The following is a 17,506-nucleotide window of genomic DNA, read 5'->3' as shown; positions in this document are numbered from 1 at the left end:
CCCAAGTTTTGAATAATGCCATTGTCATTTGCTTTTCTAGAGCGTAAAAAAAAAGAAGTATAATCTGGGTCAGAAAATCAAATGTTATTTTCAAGGCATATTTTGAGTTGCTTGTTGGTGACCCACAGACCATCAAACCCGCTGATATCGCCACTGTGAGGAAACTGGCCAAGCCACCACATCTGATCATGAGGATCATGGACTGCTGCCTGTTGTTGTTCCAAAGAAAGTTGGAGACTATCACTGTGGATCCCAACTTTCCCTGTCTTAAGCCGTCGTGGCCGGATGCCCTCAGGGTGCGTCTGATCCCGTTTCTTTTTTTGTTCCCAATGTCTGTGTTTCTCACCTTCCTCCGTCTTTCAGCTTATGGGCAGCACAGGCTTCCTGGCGTCGCTGCAGCAGTTCGTCAAGGACAAGATCAACGGGGAGACGGTGGAGCTGTTGCAGCCCTACTTTGAAATGGAGGACTACACCATGGAAAACGCCAAGAAGGTGTGCGGCAGCGTGTCCGGTCTGCTCGCGTGGACCAGGGCTATGGCCACCTTCTTCGACATCAACAAGGAAGTGCTGCCGCTCAAAGTAAGCTTGAAGCAACAGCGTCTAAGTCACTAACTGCACTCCCAAGCATGATAACCACACTAGCTTACAAAATATTAGCAACACCGTGCACAATTGAAACAAACAGGATGAAGTGTTGGCATTTTCTGAACATAAGTCGTTGTTTTTAGGCTAATCTGGCGGTTCAGGAAGTGCGCTACAAAAAAGCCAGTGCTGAACAAATGGCGGCCCAGGCCACGCTGGCTGATAAGGAAGCCGAGCTGGCCCTGGTGCAGGCGAAGAGTGACGCCGCTAGTAAAGAGAAGCAGGTAGGCAACTTGACTGATAGACTTTATGGTAGAGAAAGTGCATCCTGCTGATAACTCTTGACTTGGACAGGAATTGCTGGATCGTTCCGAGATGTGTAAGAACAAAATGCAGGCCGCCTCAGATCTAATTGGTGGGCTGAGTAATGAGAAGGTTCGCTGGACTCAACAAAGCAAAGAATTTAAATCTCAGATCAAGAGGTTGGTAGAAAGAAGAACAATCGGTTTAGCTGTTTGTTTGTTTTTTATCCCAAACATAAAAATAATTGTTTGACTTTTTGGTGTTTTTCAACAAATTATGTGTATTTCGTTTTTTAGTCTGACACACGAATATTCAATTTAGTTGTTTCTAAATGTTTTTATTTTTCAACTGTTTAATTTTAGATACTAGCACAAAAAGCAGTTTGCACCTGATTTACCACACATGGTAAATTGTGGCGGCCGCGGCTCAGGGTGTAGAGACGGTTGTTCAGTAACCGGAAGTTCGGCTGTTCGCTCCCCGCTCTCCCCAAGTCATGTGTCGTTGTGTCCTTGGGCAAGGCACTTTACACACATTGCCTCCAGTGCTAGTCACACTGGGAAGGTGCGAATGTTTGGTGGTGGTCGGAGGGCCCTTAGCTTTGGCAACTTAAGTAACTTACCACCACCACAGTGTGAATGTGTGAGGGCATGAATAATGTATCCAAGCGTCTTTGAGTGTCTAGAAAAGCGCTGTATAAATCCGATGCATTATTATTTATTATTACATGACAATGCTGGATTTGCGCCAAGAATACTATGGCAGAACTATAGCACTTAAGAATAATAAAAGATCAGAACGCGAGCTTGGCCCGAGGAAAAATTATCTGTCATTTTGGGGGGGATTATATGTACTAATGGTATGGTATCGGTATCGTTGACTATTCAAGAGTTGAGTATCGGGTTTGGTATCGGTCTGAAACAAAGTGGTATCGAACATCCCTCATTTATTGTATTGTTGTTTCTCTCCTTATTTCGCTGTACTTCATTTTCATTTGGTTGCTTCACTTGAATTTTTGCTGATTTTTTTTTTTAAATATAAAAACAAAAACAAAAAAAAGTTTGATTCCCTGCAAATTCTATGTTGTTGTATTATCTGAACACAATGAAGTATTTTTGTGTGTATTCTGTGGTTCTCAACCTTTTTTTCAATGATGTACACCCTGTGAATTTTTTTTTTCCAGCCAAGTACCCCACAACCAACCAGCGCAAAGCATTTTTGGTTGGGAAAAAAAAGAAGAAGAAAAAAAGAAAACCAAGACTTTAAAGAGTGCTGTGCCATCATTGACTGATCTGTTAAAGCTTGGAATTTCATTTGTACAAAATACATAACTAAAAAAAATTTAAAGGAAAAAAAAAGTATTCTCCTTAGAGATCATAAGGATCATAATCAAAAAAACAAAACAATCTCAGCTGATTGACAGGTGATGCTAGGTGGCATGGGACAGGTTGGGTTGAACCATTCTGGTTTGAGGAGACAACTGAATAACCTACTAAATACTAAATTCATTTTGTGAACTTATATTTTCCTGAAATATTTACATAATTTAATAATTATTTTTAAATTATTTTTGCATGGATGGTACTTTTTAAATGTATTTTAAAATCTCGCATACCCCGGGAGTGCCTTCACGTACCTCCATTTGAGAACCACTGAAAACACACAAAACAATTTTATTTTTCCATTGTTTCCTTCAATTGTTTATTTTGGATAAGTTTTATTTGAAACACAAAGGGCTAAAAAATGTTTTAGTTGTTTTTCTCCCAATTTTTGTGAACTAATTTTTAAAAATCAGAAACACAATGAGATATTTTTGTTGTTTCCAAATTTAGTATGTTGCTTGTTTCAAAGTTAGTCAATTTTGTTTGCGTCTCTTTGAATTTTGTGAGCGTTTTTAATCTATAATATTTAGTTGTTTTCACGTATCCTCTAATGTTGCGATTTAACTCACCCAAAAAATGAAAGGAAAAGCAAAACACTATGGCTCCCTAATACATTTAGCAGGACTCTTCAGAAAGACTTTAAAGCCGAACTTCTTTTCATTGGTTAGACTGGTGGGCGACGTCCTGCAGCTCACCGGTTTCCTGTCATACTGCGGCCCCTTCAACCAGAATTTCCGCGACATGTTGCTGGATATGTGGAAGAATGAGCTCATATGCAATAAAATCCCATTCACGGAAAACCTCAACCTGATCTCCACGCTGGTGGACGCTCCCACAGTAAGAACAAGAAAAATGAGTCAACAGTTGGATTCATCGGTGTGGGTAAGGGAAATAAAAAGTGTGTTTCTGTTCTAGATCAGCGAGTGGAATCTTCAAGGGCTTCCAGGAGATGACCTTTCAGTGCAGAATGGCATTATCGTCACCAAAGCGTCAAGGTATCCTCTCCTGGTCGATCCGCAGACTCAAGGAAAGACTTGGATCGCCGCAAAAGAAAAGGCCAATTCCCTGCAGGTATTGTTCATTCACCACAGGTGAAATGAAACTCTGAAATCTCACGCCGAGTGTTGTTTCGCTCCCAGATGACGTCCCTCAACCACAAGTTCTTTCGTACGCATTTAGAGGACTCCATATCCTTGGGCAGACCATTACTTATTGAGGATGTGGGTGAGGAGCTGGACCCTGCTCTTGACAACATTCTGGAGAAAAACTTCTTCAAATCTGGCTCCAACTGGAAGGTAATTCTATCTAATGCCTTCTAAGATGAGTGTTTTGTGAGTTTTTATTTTTCTCTGACACACAGATACTATACTTAGTTGTTTGTTGTTTGAGTGTTGATATAATACTGTAGTTTAGTATTTTTTTAGTTGTTCATCTCTAAAAATATTTTTATCCAAATCACCAAAAAATTTGATTTTTTTTCCAGTTTTTTCCTCAAATTTTGTGGGGGAATGTTTTATTACATTCAAAAAGATAGGTTACTTTTGTAGTTCTTCAGTTATTTAAAATTTTTGGGGTGCAAAATACAACATAAACGTATTTGTTTTTGGGTTGCTTCAAATCAAAATCAGTTCAGTGTTGTTTCTGTAACTACTAACGAACAAATATTTTGTCGGTGGTAGTTCAAAAATTGTGCTATAAAAAGGAATTTTGTGGATTTGTCTCTGTGGAGGTGAAAGTGGGAGATAAGGATGTGGACGTGTCAAACAAGTTCCGGCTCTACATTACCACCAAACTGCCTAATCCTTCGTACACTCCGGAGGTGAGCGCCAAGACGTCCATCATTGACTTCACTGTCAATATGAAAGGTCTGGAGGACCAGCTGCTGGGCCGTGTCATCCTCGCTGAGAAGAAGGTTTGTCCATCTTCCAATATCAATTCTCTCCATATTTTGCTTCATCTTTAATCAAAAGAATACAGTATATGTTTTTAATTTTATATATATTTTTTCATCTTTGGCAGAATTTTTGCTTGCGAGCAAAAACATACGATATGAGCGCTGTATGGTGGCAGTGAATTTGGTTCACTTCACATTAAGCAGCAGTCTGGCAGATTCATCAAAAAAGAGCCTTCAAATTGTTTATTGCCACTTCCAGCTGAATTTTTTTTTTTGTCATACTAAACATAAAACAAAGAGAACTACGCATTGAATATTTAAAACAACACATAGCACACACTCACATAACTTTGCTTTAAATTTAAGTCTGTTAGCTTAATGCTAACTCATAATGAAAAACACCATAGACGGATATTTGACCACAAACAGTAGAGCAAAACATGTAGACAGATATAATACTCACAGACATATATTCTTTATCTGCAAAGAACGACTAATCTTACTGTGGTTTAGTAATCTGTATGTCTGTATTATACTGCACCCTTGTGGCCAAGGCAGGCACACCATAAGGAACAGTAAAATGTCTATTGAATTGAAACAAAAAATATGGCAAAAAAAAAAAGCTTAGTTATTTACATTCTATTTAAATATGTTATTACTGAGTTTTTTATGAAGTACCATATATTATAGAGTACAATGTTTATTAATTAAAAAAAAAAAGTTAAAACACACTACAATTTTTTAAAGGGAATTTCTGTTTGTTCAAAGAAGATTCAAAATTCAAGTTGTTTTTAATTCCAAGCATGATAATGGAAGAAATTAAGCTTGTATCTCAAGACACCACTGTAGGTGAGTTTTTTAGTGGGTAGCTCAAGATACAGAACAAAAAGCAGAAATAGCGGAATTAATAAGTAGACAGTGGTGTTTTTTGGTTATATCTTTTCAGATATTGCAGGCTTTTTCCACCACACAGAAAAAGTTTTAAAAAAAATACAAATGTTTTCGTTCTTGTTTTTGGCATTTTGGTTGGCTTTTTTATTGTTTTTTTTCTGTCTATCTCCAACCTTATAAAGTATGCTTAATGTGCTGTTCTGAGCTGCCTTACATTCTTGCGATGCATTTGACAGGAACTGGAGAACGAGAGGCTGAAGCTCATTGAGGACGTGACCTCCAACAAGAGGAAGATGCAGGAGCTGGAGGACAACCTGCTGTACAAACTGAGCACCACAAAAGGTCCAACATCACTCCTGTGGATTCCTGCTTGTAAGAGTAGCAACATGTTTGGGAGTCTCTCCTTCCGTGTGGCCCGCAGGTTCTTTGGTGGACGACGACTCCATGATCGGCATTTTGAGTACCACCAAGCAAACGGCTGCCGAGGTTAGCATGAAGCTGAACATTGCGGCCGAGGCGGAGGAGAAAATCAAGGCGGCTCAGTCGGAATATCGTCCGGTGGCGTGCCGAGGGAGCATCCTTTACTTCCTCATCACCGAGATGAGCATGGTCAACGTCATGTACCAGACCTCCCTCAGTCAGTTCCTCAAAATCTTCGACATTTCGTTGGCCAGGTAAAGTTGCGCATGTCGGGAGGTGGGGATGGGGTATGCTAGAGGGCCGGTGGGAGGATGTTGTCTCCCCTTTGTCCCACTTTTGTTACTGTTTCTTATCATAAATGTGAAATTTGCAGGTCGGAAAAGTCGTCCAAAACATCCAAACGAATCGCCAACATCATTGAATACTTGACGTATGAAGTCTTCAGGTACACGGTGCGTGGGCTGTACGAAAACCACAAGTTCATCTTCACCATGCTTATGGCCCTTAAGATCGACCTGCAGAATGGCAAGATACAACACAGCCAATTTCAAACTTTTATCAAAGGTATGGGTGCTATAAAAAAAAATCTGTCATTATTTTTTTTGTTTTTTAAAGTAGTTTCTCTCCAAACACGCAAAACATTTTTCTTTTGTTTTATTTTCATCAACATTTTTTTGATCGCAGACACAATGAGATATTTTTGTTGTTTTTGGTTGCTTATCTCCAAATTTTCTGAAACTGGTATTGGGGCAGGATTTTTTTTTAAAAGGAAAATGTGTCAAAATTCAATTTCAGCCTCAGTACAATACAGCAAGAATTTAGAAAATTGGATGAAGGACTCTGGTTGGTGGCCCGGTGGGTGGTGGGTGGTGTCTGGTCGGTGCTGGATTTCACTTTCCTTTCCTTTCTTTGATCCTTCCTCGGGTCTCCTGACGGCCTGGCTGGGTGCTGAAGTGTTCGGTTGAGGTGAACGGTATGGGATTTTTTAATAGGCTTTAGGTGAACTAATGAATACACACTCACACGCACGCACACATGCACATGCACATACACTTACTCACCCACATACAAAATAAAAATTACTTAAAAAAAATATATTAAAAAAAAAAGAAAAAAAATTGGATGAAGAGTTCTGGAGAAATCCCCCAAACTCTCCACCGCAGCTAGAGTATCATTTGTCAAGAAAAGTGTTGCAAGTACAGCTCAGCATAACATTAGATCCTTATTAACATGAAAGAAAATGGGAAAAAGAATGACTAAGATTGTTTTTTTTAGTTTGTAACAAAATATATAAAATGCATCATTTTGCCTGAAATTCAAACTAATATTAAATCTCTATTTAAGCTATAAACATTTTTGACCAGCTAATTGAACTAGAAGATACTGAAAACAAAATTTCATAAAATCAATTATTTATAAATATAAATTGAACAACAACATTACCTCAGGAACACAATATTTAAAACACTTTAACCTACAAAACAAAATCAAATTTTTTTTTTTTTTTTTATTAAAATGAGAAATTGCAGTGTGCAACTATTCAAAGCGGGGTGGTGACAAGGACGCACCATTTCATGATCATTGTAAAAAGCACTCCTGGCGCTTGATAGGGATCTGTAATATCCAATCTTTCCAGCTTGCACATGTATCTCTCAGTATGTCCTTTAAGATTTGAATTTATTTGGACTAAATGTTACCAAATAAACGCAAATGTTATCACTACTGTACTGTCTATTGTAAATCCTTCGCCTGCCGCAGCTATCCTGCCAGCATGCCTATGTAAACAAATGCACGTGGGGATCGGTTGCTTGAGATCTTTAGCACTCCCTGTGTACATGCTGACAATGAGCACCACTGCCATCTACTGTATAGTAGTAGTAGTGCAATTGTACTATCCTAGTAGAAAAAAAATTTAAAAAGCGCGTTCTCCGGGATCACAAGAGGGCACACGCCACTATTTGAGCAAGACTGTGTTAAGCTGAACATGTAAATCAAAAAGCATTTAACAAAGTGTTTCTCCTGCAGGTGGCGCTGCACTCGACCTAAAGGCGTGCCCCCCGAAGCCTTACAGCTGGGTCCTCGACATTGTGTGGCTGAACCTTGTGGAACTCAGTAAACTGCCTCAGTTTGCTAACATCCTCAATCAGGTGGATTTTCCTAGCTGCCGATTCCATGAGTGTGTTGTCACACTGTGACGCTCGTTCCGTGTTGCAGGTGTCTAAGAGTGGAAAATATTGGAAAGTTTGGGCCAACGGCGACGCCCCGGAGGAAGCTGTCATCCCAGAGAATTACAACAGCTTGGACATTTTCAATAAACTCATGCTAATAAGGTACTGTAATCTTTTTCAGCCAACGGACCTAGTAACTGAGGCAGGCAGTTGCCCAAGCTTTAATTTCAACAAATATGTAACGCCAAACATATATTTAACCTACCAAAAGAACGATAGTCTCTTCTTCCATCAGGAAAAAAAATGTATGTTTCTATTTGTTTCCGTTTTGCAGCAATCAGCATTAGAATATAGCCAAGTTTCATCATTATTCACAAATCTATTTAGAATTGTGAGTAAAGGAGCTTTTTTTCAACATGGCCCTGGTTGACCGTTTGTGTAATAACTACCATTTCTTCAACTGTTCTTTGCAGTTGAGACGCTGCATCAAAGCCGTCTGTATGCTCTAGCATGAAAAAAACATAAACGTATAAATATGTCTTTGGGACACTTAAAACATTTGAAATAGAATGTATTTATACGTTTTGGGGAGCAAATGAGTTAAGTACAAGAGCCCTCTGAGTATAATATTGGTTTTCCCATTCCCTGACGTATATGATTTGACACATGCATTGCACGGATAATCCACTAGCTCTTTGACTGCCAAAAACGTTAAATAACGTTTAGTAAAATCCTATGGAGGAGTGCCAAAGACGTTAAAAGACGTTTTTTTTTTTCAAAACAGAGGTGAAACTAACCATTTTCTATTGTTGATTACTGAAAAACGGAATAAGGTAGAAACAAACTTTTTGTTTCTGATGAAAGATGAAAGTCCAATCTTTCATTTGGTAGTATGTGTGTTTCCATAGTCCAAACACAACATTTTCTGTGGACCTTGAAAGATCAGTCAAAAATGCTTAAATCGGCTGGCACCCACGGCATCCCTTTTCTGAAAACGTCTGGCAGTCAAAGAGCTAGAGGGCAGTATCACCCATCGGATGGCATTTCCAGCGACCTTGCAAGATCACTCCAATTTAGAAAGGAGAGAAACCTAAATTTAATAATCGTGGGAAATGTTCTTTCTGATTTTTGGGAATAATAATATGTTTGATATGTCTGTTAATATATTTTTGCCAGTTATAAATGTACAAATTTAAAGCATTGTGACCGGATGTATCAAATATGACACAAATTCAAAGTCATGTGTGGAAGTTGATTTAAAAAAAAAAAAGAAAAAGTTTTGTTTGCTCAAAAGGACCAATAAATACTCTATTTACAAAGAACCAGAATTTTCTCTCATATTTATAAAGAACATGCACATATTGAAAATGTGACTCGGCAGGTCCTGGTGTCCAGATCGCACTTTGGCTCAGGCCAGGAAGTACGTGGGTGAGTCCATGGGCGCCAGGTTCGCCGAACCTGTCCTGCTCAACTTGCTGGGCACGTGGGAAGAGAGCGACATCCGCACGCCGCTCATTTGCTTCCTCTCAATGGGCTCGGATCCCACCAACCAAATAGAAGCCCTCGCCAAGAAGCTTAATATTGGTGAGTCCGTTGGGTTTTATGCAATATATCTCTTTCTTTTTTTTAAGTCATGCCCCTATGTCATGGTCCCCTTGTGTCTCCCAGGATGTAAGTCCATTTCCATGGGGCAAGGGCAAGAGGTGCACGCAAGGAAGCTCGTTAATATCTCAATGGCAGAGGTATGTGTAATGATACTTTGGACCAACTTAAAAATACTCTTATTTTTTCCGGCTACATTTATAAGCTTGTCACAAATTATATTCATGATTTAGTTCAAACCTCCATTTTTTTTATCTTAACATAAAGCACACAAAACATTTAATGTACCCACTTAAAGCACAAAAAAAAAAGAAGACTTCTTATGTTTTTGAGAGTTTTCTTAAATAACAATATATTTATATAAGCACTTCACCTCATTGTCACGTGACATGAACCAGTATTTTCAATGGCTCATCTATCCCCACATTGGTGTCTGCAGGGAGGCTGGGTACTCCTGCAGAACTGTCACTTGGGCCTGGAGTTCATGGATGAATTGTTGGAGACCGTCATATACACAGAGACAGTCCACAAAACCTTCAGGGTGTGGGTCACCACCGAACCACACGACTTCTTCTCCATCACTCTCCTACAGGTTGACGTTTTATTTGGAATTAGCGCCTTGATTCCAATCTGCATATTTTGTATTGATCAAATAATTAGAGGATAAATGAAATCTTTATCATCACAAATAGTTTTGTTGTTGTTTCATTTTATCTGACACGTATATTTTTGTTGTTTTTCCTCTCCAAATTTGTAGTAAAAAAATGCCCTAAAGGCAATGAGATTTTCTGATAATTGTCTACATTTTGCAAGTTAAAAAAATTGTCACACAATGAAATGATAATTTGGATGTTATTCACTTGGGAACTTTTCAACCTCTTCTGAGGGAGTCTCTATCAATTTTACTGGCTTTAAGCAACTTTGAGGAGGGTGGCAGGGACCCTGCCACACAAAAAAAAGCTACAAACGTGGACTGCTTTACGGCCTACGTCACGTCCCCCTTTCCTCATTCGTTACAAAGACGGACGATTCAAACGTCGTTCCGCTATTGCTGCTGTCATAGCAGAAGCTGCAAAATAACTGAAAAGTTTTGTCTGAGGAGACAAAAAAAAAGGGCTACGCGCTGGTCCTCATGGGAAATGTGGTCTTCCTACAGGCAAAACACTACCGCTTTTGTCCAAATGGTGCCGCCATAATCAACATAAACTGAAAGTTCCTTGGTGTATGTCCTTGAAAATCTTGTATACTGCATTACCACATTTGTTGTGTGCAATCTCTTTTACTTGCAAGATAGACTACAAAGATGACGCTTGATATTCCTCAGTGTTTATTGCATTAATATAGACACTATTGCCACAACACTACCCTGACTTGGAAATGTGTATCCTTCTAGTCCTCCATCAAATTTACCAACGACCCACCGCAGGGACTTCGCGCCAGCTTGAAGCGAACCTTTGTAAGCATCTCACAAAACCAGCTGGAAGTCAGCAACCTGCCCACATGGAAGCCGTTGCTGTACGGCGTGGCCTTTCTCCACTCTGCCGTCCAGGTACCACGCTCGGCAGAGCTTTATTTAGCCACACAACGACTTTTAGATCTTCTGCGGTCCATTTCACAAAGCATGTTCAACAAACACCGAGACTAATCCTGAACAGCTGAGTTGACAGATACAGATAGGCAAGTGCAACAGTAAATTATTAGTCTGTTTAAAAAAACACTTTACTCCATCTGAAGAGCCAGGTCGAGGTTTAAATGCCACTGGAAGTTGCATTTGTACAAACCAACAACGTATGGCTGGCATTTTCACTTCTTGCACCTTACCTAATATGGTTTGTGTGAAAACATTATAATAAGCTATCATTTGACATAATTGTTTACTCGTTGAGTTGATGGTCGCAGGAACGGCGTAAATTTGGACCGCTGGGATGGAACATTCCATACGAGTTCAACTCTGCGGACTTCACAGCCAGCGTGGAGTTTGTGGAGAGACACCTGGATGACTGCGGGCCCAGAAAGGTGAACACAAACATGGACACACGGGAAAATGCCACACTTTTGTTACCGTCTTTTCATAACCTTTCACCCTCACTAAGGATGTCTCCTGGGTGACTCTGCGCTACATGCTAGCTGAAGTGCAGTACGGAGGCAGGGTCACTGACGACTATGACAAACGCCTGCTCAAATGTTTTGCCCGGGTAAGAACCTCCTTTTACTTTTGACCTTATCTGTAGATCATCGATGTATACATTAAATAAATTGGCAGTGAGGTCAAATAAAATGCATGACTTTACTGCAACAAGCATTCTCAAAAGGTTTGCTGTCTCTGTATTATTTTTTTACTTAGTAAAAATGTTTCCTTGTTTCTGGTATTTTTCCCATGTTCCCTATTATAGGTATGGTTCAGTAAGAAAATGTTAGACCCGTCCTTCTGCTTCTACACGGAGTACCAAATCCCGATATGTAAGACCATCGAGGAGTACGTGGACTACATTCAGGGCTTGCCTGCTGTGGACTCCACGCAAGCACTGGGGCTGCACCCCAACGCTGACATTGTGTACGTTAGATTTTTCTAAAATGAAATGAAATTAAATACAATAGACTGCATATTAAAAAAAAAAAGTTTTACATTTTGAATAAAAATACATTTAATTAGCCATTTTAAATCTTTTTTTTTATAATGTACAATTTTAAATAGAATAATACAGAATTTTAAATTAATTAAATTAAAAATAATATTATTAAAATCCAATTTCAAATTGACAAATAAAACTGCTATTTAACATAAAATAATGAAAAATAGAGTACAATTAATTTCAAAATAAATCAATAATAATAAGAATAAATAAAATAATTTAAAATAAGATAAATTTAAAAAAAAATTAGCACAAAACCACAAACCTACATTTTTACATTGAAATAGAATACAATTCTAATCAAAAATATGTATTAATAATATTAATAAACAAAATAATAAAAAATTGGTAAATTCAACATTTCAAATACAAAAACACAAACCTATAATTTTACATTGAAATAGAATACAATTCCATTCAAAATAAATAATAATAAATAAATCAAAGAATTAAAAATGAGGTACATTCAACATTTTAAGTACAAAAACACAAACCTACAATTTTACATTGAAATAGAGTACAATTCTATTAAAAAATAAATATTAATATTAATAAATCAAAGAATTAAAATGAAGTAAATACAACATTTTAAATACAAAAACTAGTGCTGTCAAAGTTAAAGTGTTAACTAAATAATTAATCACAAAAAATTATTGCATTAATCATGTATTAACGCAGATTAATCACACTATTAATTTTGAGAGCAGATGATCCTTTACGGATGATTACGTTAAAGGTAGCACATGTGTTTAAGCAATAAACATAACTACATGCATTAAAGTAAAGTATTTAATAAATGTTTGTGTATAACATTCACAATATTTGTTCATGTCAAACTATTGGGGTCATTTTTCCCCATTTTAAATGATATAAGTAAATAACTGAATAAAAAAAACAGTGTGTGTGGAGTGGATCAAAAATTGTTGAAGACGTCCTAATAACATTAAATATCAAAAGAAGTAACACATAACAGGTGCTCTTTAAATTTGGCGGGCAAATAATGTTGATTAAAAAAGCATTTTTAATTAAGCGATTAATCGTGATAATCAAAATTCTAAGACGTGATTAATCTGATTAAAAAATTTAATTGTTTGACAGCTCTAACAAAAACACAAACCTAGAATTGTACATTGAAATAGAGTACAATTCCATTAAAAAACAACTAATATTAAATTAATTAATTAATTAAAAATGAGGTAAATTCAACATTTTAAATACAAAAACCAACAATTTTACATTGAAATACAGTACAATTCCAATCAAAAATAAATAACAATAAATAAATAAACAAATTATTTAATTAATTAATTTATTTATTTATTAATAGAAGGTGAGGTAATTTCAACATTTTAAATACAAAAACACAAACCAACAATTTTACATTGAAATCAAAATGGAAAAAAAAAAGATCCTTTGCGTTTTTTCCCATCAGCTACCAGAGAAATACGTCTGCCGAGGTGCTTGACACCATCACCAACATCCAGCCTAAGGAGAGTGGCGGCGGTTCAGGGGCCACCCGAGAGAGCATCGTGTACAGCATGGCGGAGGACATGCTGGAAAAGCTGCCGCGCGACTACATACCTCACGAGGTCGGTCGGGCTTGCTTTCATCACAAATGTCGGCACCGGAGCCGATGTTGACATTCAAGCGTGCATCTTTGCCGGCGTCAGGTCCGAGCCTGTCTGAAGAGGATGGGGGCTCTTAACCCCATGAACATCTTCCTGCGCCAGGAGGTGGACCGCATGCAGAGGATTATCTCTGTGGTGCGAAGCACTCTGCAGGATCTCAAGCTGGCCATCGAGGGCACCATCATCATGAGCGAGGTTGGTCCACAACGGTCATTATGTTTGCGTTTTGTGGCCTTTTTTTCCACTGCAGATGGATACATCAATAAGACGAGGCAAGTGTTACAGAACTGAATGTAGTGTATTTTTGCTTAGTGAACGTTTCTGTGAATGAGCTCATTCTGGGGCCAAGGAATGGTTTTGAACACAGTCCATTTTTGTTTAAGGGTGCCAGGTTTTCTCTACAAGGACAAAACCCGGGTAAATACACCAAAAGGAGCATACTTTATGAAAATATGATGCGCGGTTGCCCGATGTTGCTCTGTAAGTGTACTTTAAGCTTAGCACCCCAATTGGAGTTTACTGTCAAACTAAACGCACAACAAGAAATAATTGCACACATTGTATTTTTAAAAACAAAACATGCTTTGTTTATAAAACATCGCTAGCGCTAATGCTAAAGTGATTGGAGGATCCCATTCAAATGCTAACGTAAATTGAGCATCGACTCCAGGAGTGGTTTTCCTTCAAATAACGAGTATTCACATACAAAACTCTGTGGAAACACATACACACAGGTTAGATAACACTAAGGCACAATGTTTTTTTTCTTGATCTGTTAAAAAGTTCTATTAATAGAGCTCAAATGCAACTTTCTTCTATCTTATTGTTAGTGTGTACTCAATGCATGCACGGCACCACACTGCCCCTAAGAGCCAAACACGGTCAGTCAGTAACAGACATTTTTTTTTAAATCCTATTCCAAAAATTTCCATTAGGAAATGTGAACTGAACTAGTTGATTTTAAAATTTGTGAACTGAACTTTGAACTAGTTAGTGTAGAAACTTTCCCAACACTGAAGGTTAAAAAGATGTTCGCAAACAGTTTACATTTTCATTTAACTCCATAAAATCCTCCTAAACGAGCTGTTGCATCTCAAGGGGCTTATCCCACGATAATAAAAAATGTTGTTTTGTGTTTTCCTCGCAGACCCTGCGTGACGCCCTGGACAACATCTATGACGCCCGCGTGCCCAATCTGTGGAGGAAGCTCTCATGGGAGTCGACCACCATCGGGTTCTGGTTCACCGAGCTCCTGGACAGGAACAGACAGTTTTACACCTGGGTGTTCAACCGGCGGCCCAAAACCTTTTGGATGACTGGTTTCTTCAACCCGCAGGGTGAGGGATCAACTTTCAACTACTGATGTAAACTACACATCAGGATTTGTTTTTAACCCAAAAAGTATAATTGAAATTACATTTACAGTTGCATTTCTTGTAAAAATCACTAAATCAAGGCAAATGTGAGGACTTGATTTTAGAATCATATTTTTCTTGGATGGATGGATAGATAGATAGATCTCAAGAACTTTAAAAAGCAGTTTTTTCAAACTCACACCCTCTGATGTCCTTGTGCGGTGCAGGTTTCCTTACTGCTATGAGGCAAGAGGTGACTCGGGCAAACAAAGGCTGGGCTCTGGACTCGGTCACGCTGAACAACAAAGTCCTGAAGAAGACCAAGGAGGAGATCAAGGCCGATCCAGACGTGAGTTACACACACACAAACACATGACGATCAACCAGGTTTGCAACGGCGAGGACAATTTCTGTTGAAGTTGGAAAGTTGCCGGTAAATTTTTATTGCTTTATAGTTTATTACTGTTAATTCACATGCATTCCCGTGAAAGTTTCCAAATTTGAAAATTCCTCATTCATACTCACACGATTGCCCCCGCTCAACAGGAAGGTGTGTACGTTCACGGCCTATTCCTGGAGGGCGCCGACTGGGACAAGAAGCAGTCGGTCCTCTGCGAGTCGGCGCCCAAAGTGCTCTTTACGCCCTTGCCCGTCATCCACATGTTCGCCATCAACTCCACCGCCCCACCAGACCCCAAATACTACGTGTGCCCAATTTATAAGAAACCCAAGCGTACCGACCTCAATTACATCACCGCCGTGGTGCTGGGCACCCTTCACCCACCCGACCACTGGATCATGCGGGGCGTCGCCCTCCTCTGCGATATCAAATGAGTGTATGGACATCAGTCTTCATTGTCTCGTTGTATCTTGTCAGCTTATTCTATTAAATATGGTTTATATTCATCCAACTCCTCATCCGCCTGATGGTGTTTTGTGTGCAGAGCACAGCTTTTCTTTACATGTGTTTGTCACAGAAATTCATCATAAATTAGTCTAAGCCTAATATCCTGAATTTTTGTGAGTAGTGGGTGGTATTTTTTTTTTAAATGGCCTGGTCAGAGCCATCAAAAAACCCAAAATGGGTTACAATACCACCAGAGGTTAAAAAGTGAAATAATACAAACTCATAAAATTCATAAATACATGCATATCATCACTTAAAAAACAAAAACAAAAAAAACTAACAAATATGTTTTTCTTTGCATTTCGGATAAAAAAAAAATTGCAAAATCACACAACTTTGAGTTACCAAAAGCATGAACCTTCACAATTTGAAAAATTAAATTTTTATTTTTGGAACTAACTTTTTTCCCCATTTCCTTTTGTGTTTGGGATGAAAATACTATAAACAAAATACAAGGAAAGTTTGGGGATACATGCATATCATTAAAAAAATAATAATAATAAAAAATTACCGAATAGTGTGAATAGATAAATTTCTATTAAAATATATTGAATCACCGAAAGCATGCATCTCTGAAAAAGTTCTATTTCTTTAAAATAAATTAATTATTTAAAAAATTAAATAAATAAAAAATCTGTTTCAGATGAAAAAAATTTAAAAATGCAAAATTTGGGAATTTTGCCCCCCCCCCCCCAAAAAAAAAAAAGAAAAACATTTACGTATCTCCAAGTAGTGTGTTTGTATCACACGGAAACTCTTTTTCCTGTTTTTTTATTTTTTATTTTATTTTATTTTTTTCTGTGTGTTTGGGATGGTTATTTATTTATTTATTTATTTATAATAGACACCAAATTTGGAGATATGAGCATGTTGCTACTGTCCAAAAAGCACCCCACACCCACCCGGGCCGTCGGAAAGCTCGGAACAAAGCATGTTTTTTCCTTTACTTCGGCCGGCTTTCCTGGTAGCAAGCCAGCTGTTATTGTCACAGATTTGTTTTGTTTTTTTAAACGTTAACAACCCAACACAAATACGGTCATTTTTGTTTCAGATTTGAAAAATTATAGGGAAAAAATATTTGCGTCAAAAGTTTACCTATTCAAAACATGATCACAGTTGTGGTTACAGTTTGCAGTTGTGTAGAAAAGCACTGCATCATACTACGAGCCGTTTCATTTGGCTTATAGCATAAGTGCCCAAGTCATTTTTGAATATGTTCAGAAAACATGAAAAGACAACAAATTCAGTTCACAAAACAATCAATGCTAACATAAAGTGAATTTTTTTTAGTAGCTCCATGAAATAGTGGAACTAGAGTGCCTTTTTGCTTTTTTAAAATTATTATTTTGCGGTGATTTGCTGTAAAGTATCAACCCCATTTTTGTCCTCAGTCCATTTTTTGTTTTGGTGTTTCAACTGGACAGCAGAAATGCAAGTGGCGCCAGCCATCAAGCGCTCCCCGACCCTCCTGAGTGATCCCCAATTATGTCAACCGGTGTCCCCCTTTGAGAAGTGCTCCTCATCAAACCTGATTAATTCCGCTCCTTTCTCTCATTATTTGCACCGCGGACCCCGTCTGCTCATGGGCCTGTTGACTGGAGACCCGGCTCACGCTCGGCCGAGCAAATAACATCACTGCGCGTGCGTCATTAATGCAGCCTGTTGCTAAATTAAGGTGCGTTTGTGGAGTTTTCACTAATTTTAGACCAATCTTGACTCTTTTTCTAATCCTCATTCTTTCCTC

General features: G+C 38.2%; 1 protein-coding gene across 2 annotated transcripts in view; it reads left to right on the top strand.

The window, feature by feature from the left end:
- LOC144043061 (dynein axonemal heavy chain 8-like) overlaps positions 1–15,766 on the top strand; it is a 58,848-nt gene extending 43,082 nt beyond the window's left edge. For both annotated transcript variants that reach the window (XM_077556296.1, XM_077556297.1), the window contains exons 69-93: positions 129–296; positions 364–579; positions 729–866; positions 937–1,064; positions 2,933–3,101; positions 3,180–3,335; positions 3,404–3,559; positions 3,994–4,176; positions 5,286–5,391; positions 5,471–5,723; positions 5,843–6,033; positions 7,495–7,616; positions 7,684–7,799; positions 9,019–9,221; positions 9,306–9,379; positions 9,679–9,831; positions 10,633–10,788; positions 11,139–11,255; positions 11,333–11,434; positions 11,633–11,793; positions 13,305–13,461; positions 13,543–13,695; positions 14,648–14,837; positions 15,083–15,204; positions 15,402–15,766. In XM_077556296.1, coding sequence (XP_077412422.1) covers positions 129–296; positions 364–579; positions 729–866; positions 937–1,064; positions 2,933–3,101; positions 3,180–3,335; positions 3,404–3,559; positions 3,994–4,176; positions 5,286–5,391; positions 5,471–5,723; positions 5,843–6,033; positions 7,495–7,616; positions 7,684–7,799; positions 9,019–9,221; positions 9,306–9,379; positions 9,679–9,831; positions 10,633–10,788; positions 11,139–11,255; positions 11,333–11,434; positions 11,633–11,793; positions 13,305–13,461; positions 13,543–13,695; positions 14,648–14,837; positions 15,083–15,204; positions 15,402–15,689 — 3,978 coding nt within the window. In that variant the 3' untranslated portion in view covers positions 15,690–15,766. The remainder of the gene's footprint in view (positions 1–128; positions 297–363; positions 580–728; positions 867–936; positions 1,065–2,932; positions 3,102–3,179; positions 3,336–3,403; positions 3,560–3,993; positions 4,177–5,285; positions 5,392–5,470; positions 5,724–5,842; positions 6,034–7,494; positions 7,617–7,683; positions 7,800–9,018; positions 9,222–9,305; positions 9,380–9,678; positions 9,832–10,632; positions 10,789–11,138; positions 11,256–11,332; positions 11,435–11,632; positions 11,794–13,304; positions 13,462–13,542; positions 13,696–14,647; positions 14,838–15,082; positions 15,205–15,401) is intronic.
- Positions 15,767–17,506: the final 1,740 nt, after the last annotated feature.

This window comes from Vanacampus margaritifer, chromosome 2, assembly GCF_051991255.1.
Source record: "Vanacampus margaritifer isolate UIUO_Vmar chromosome 2, RoL_Vmar_1.0, whole genome shotgun sequence".
Lineage (NCBI taxonomy): Eukaryota > Metazoa > Chordata > Actinopteri > Syngnathiformes > Syngnathidae > Vanacampus > Vanacampus margaritifer.
This window is presented reverse-complemented; position numbering and strand designations above follow the sequence as displayed.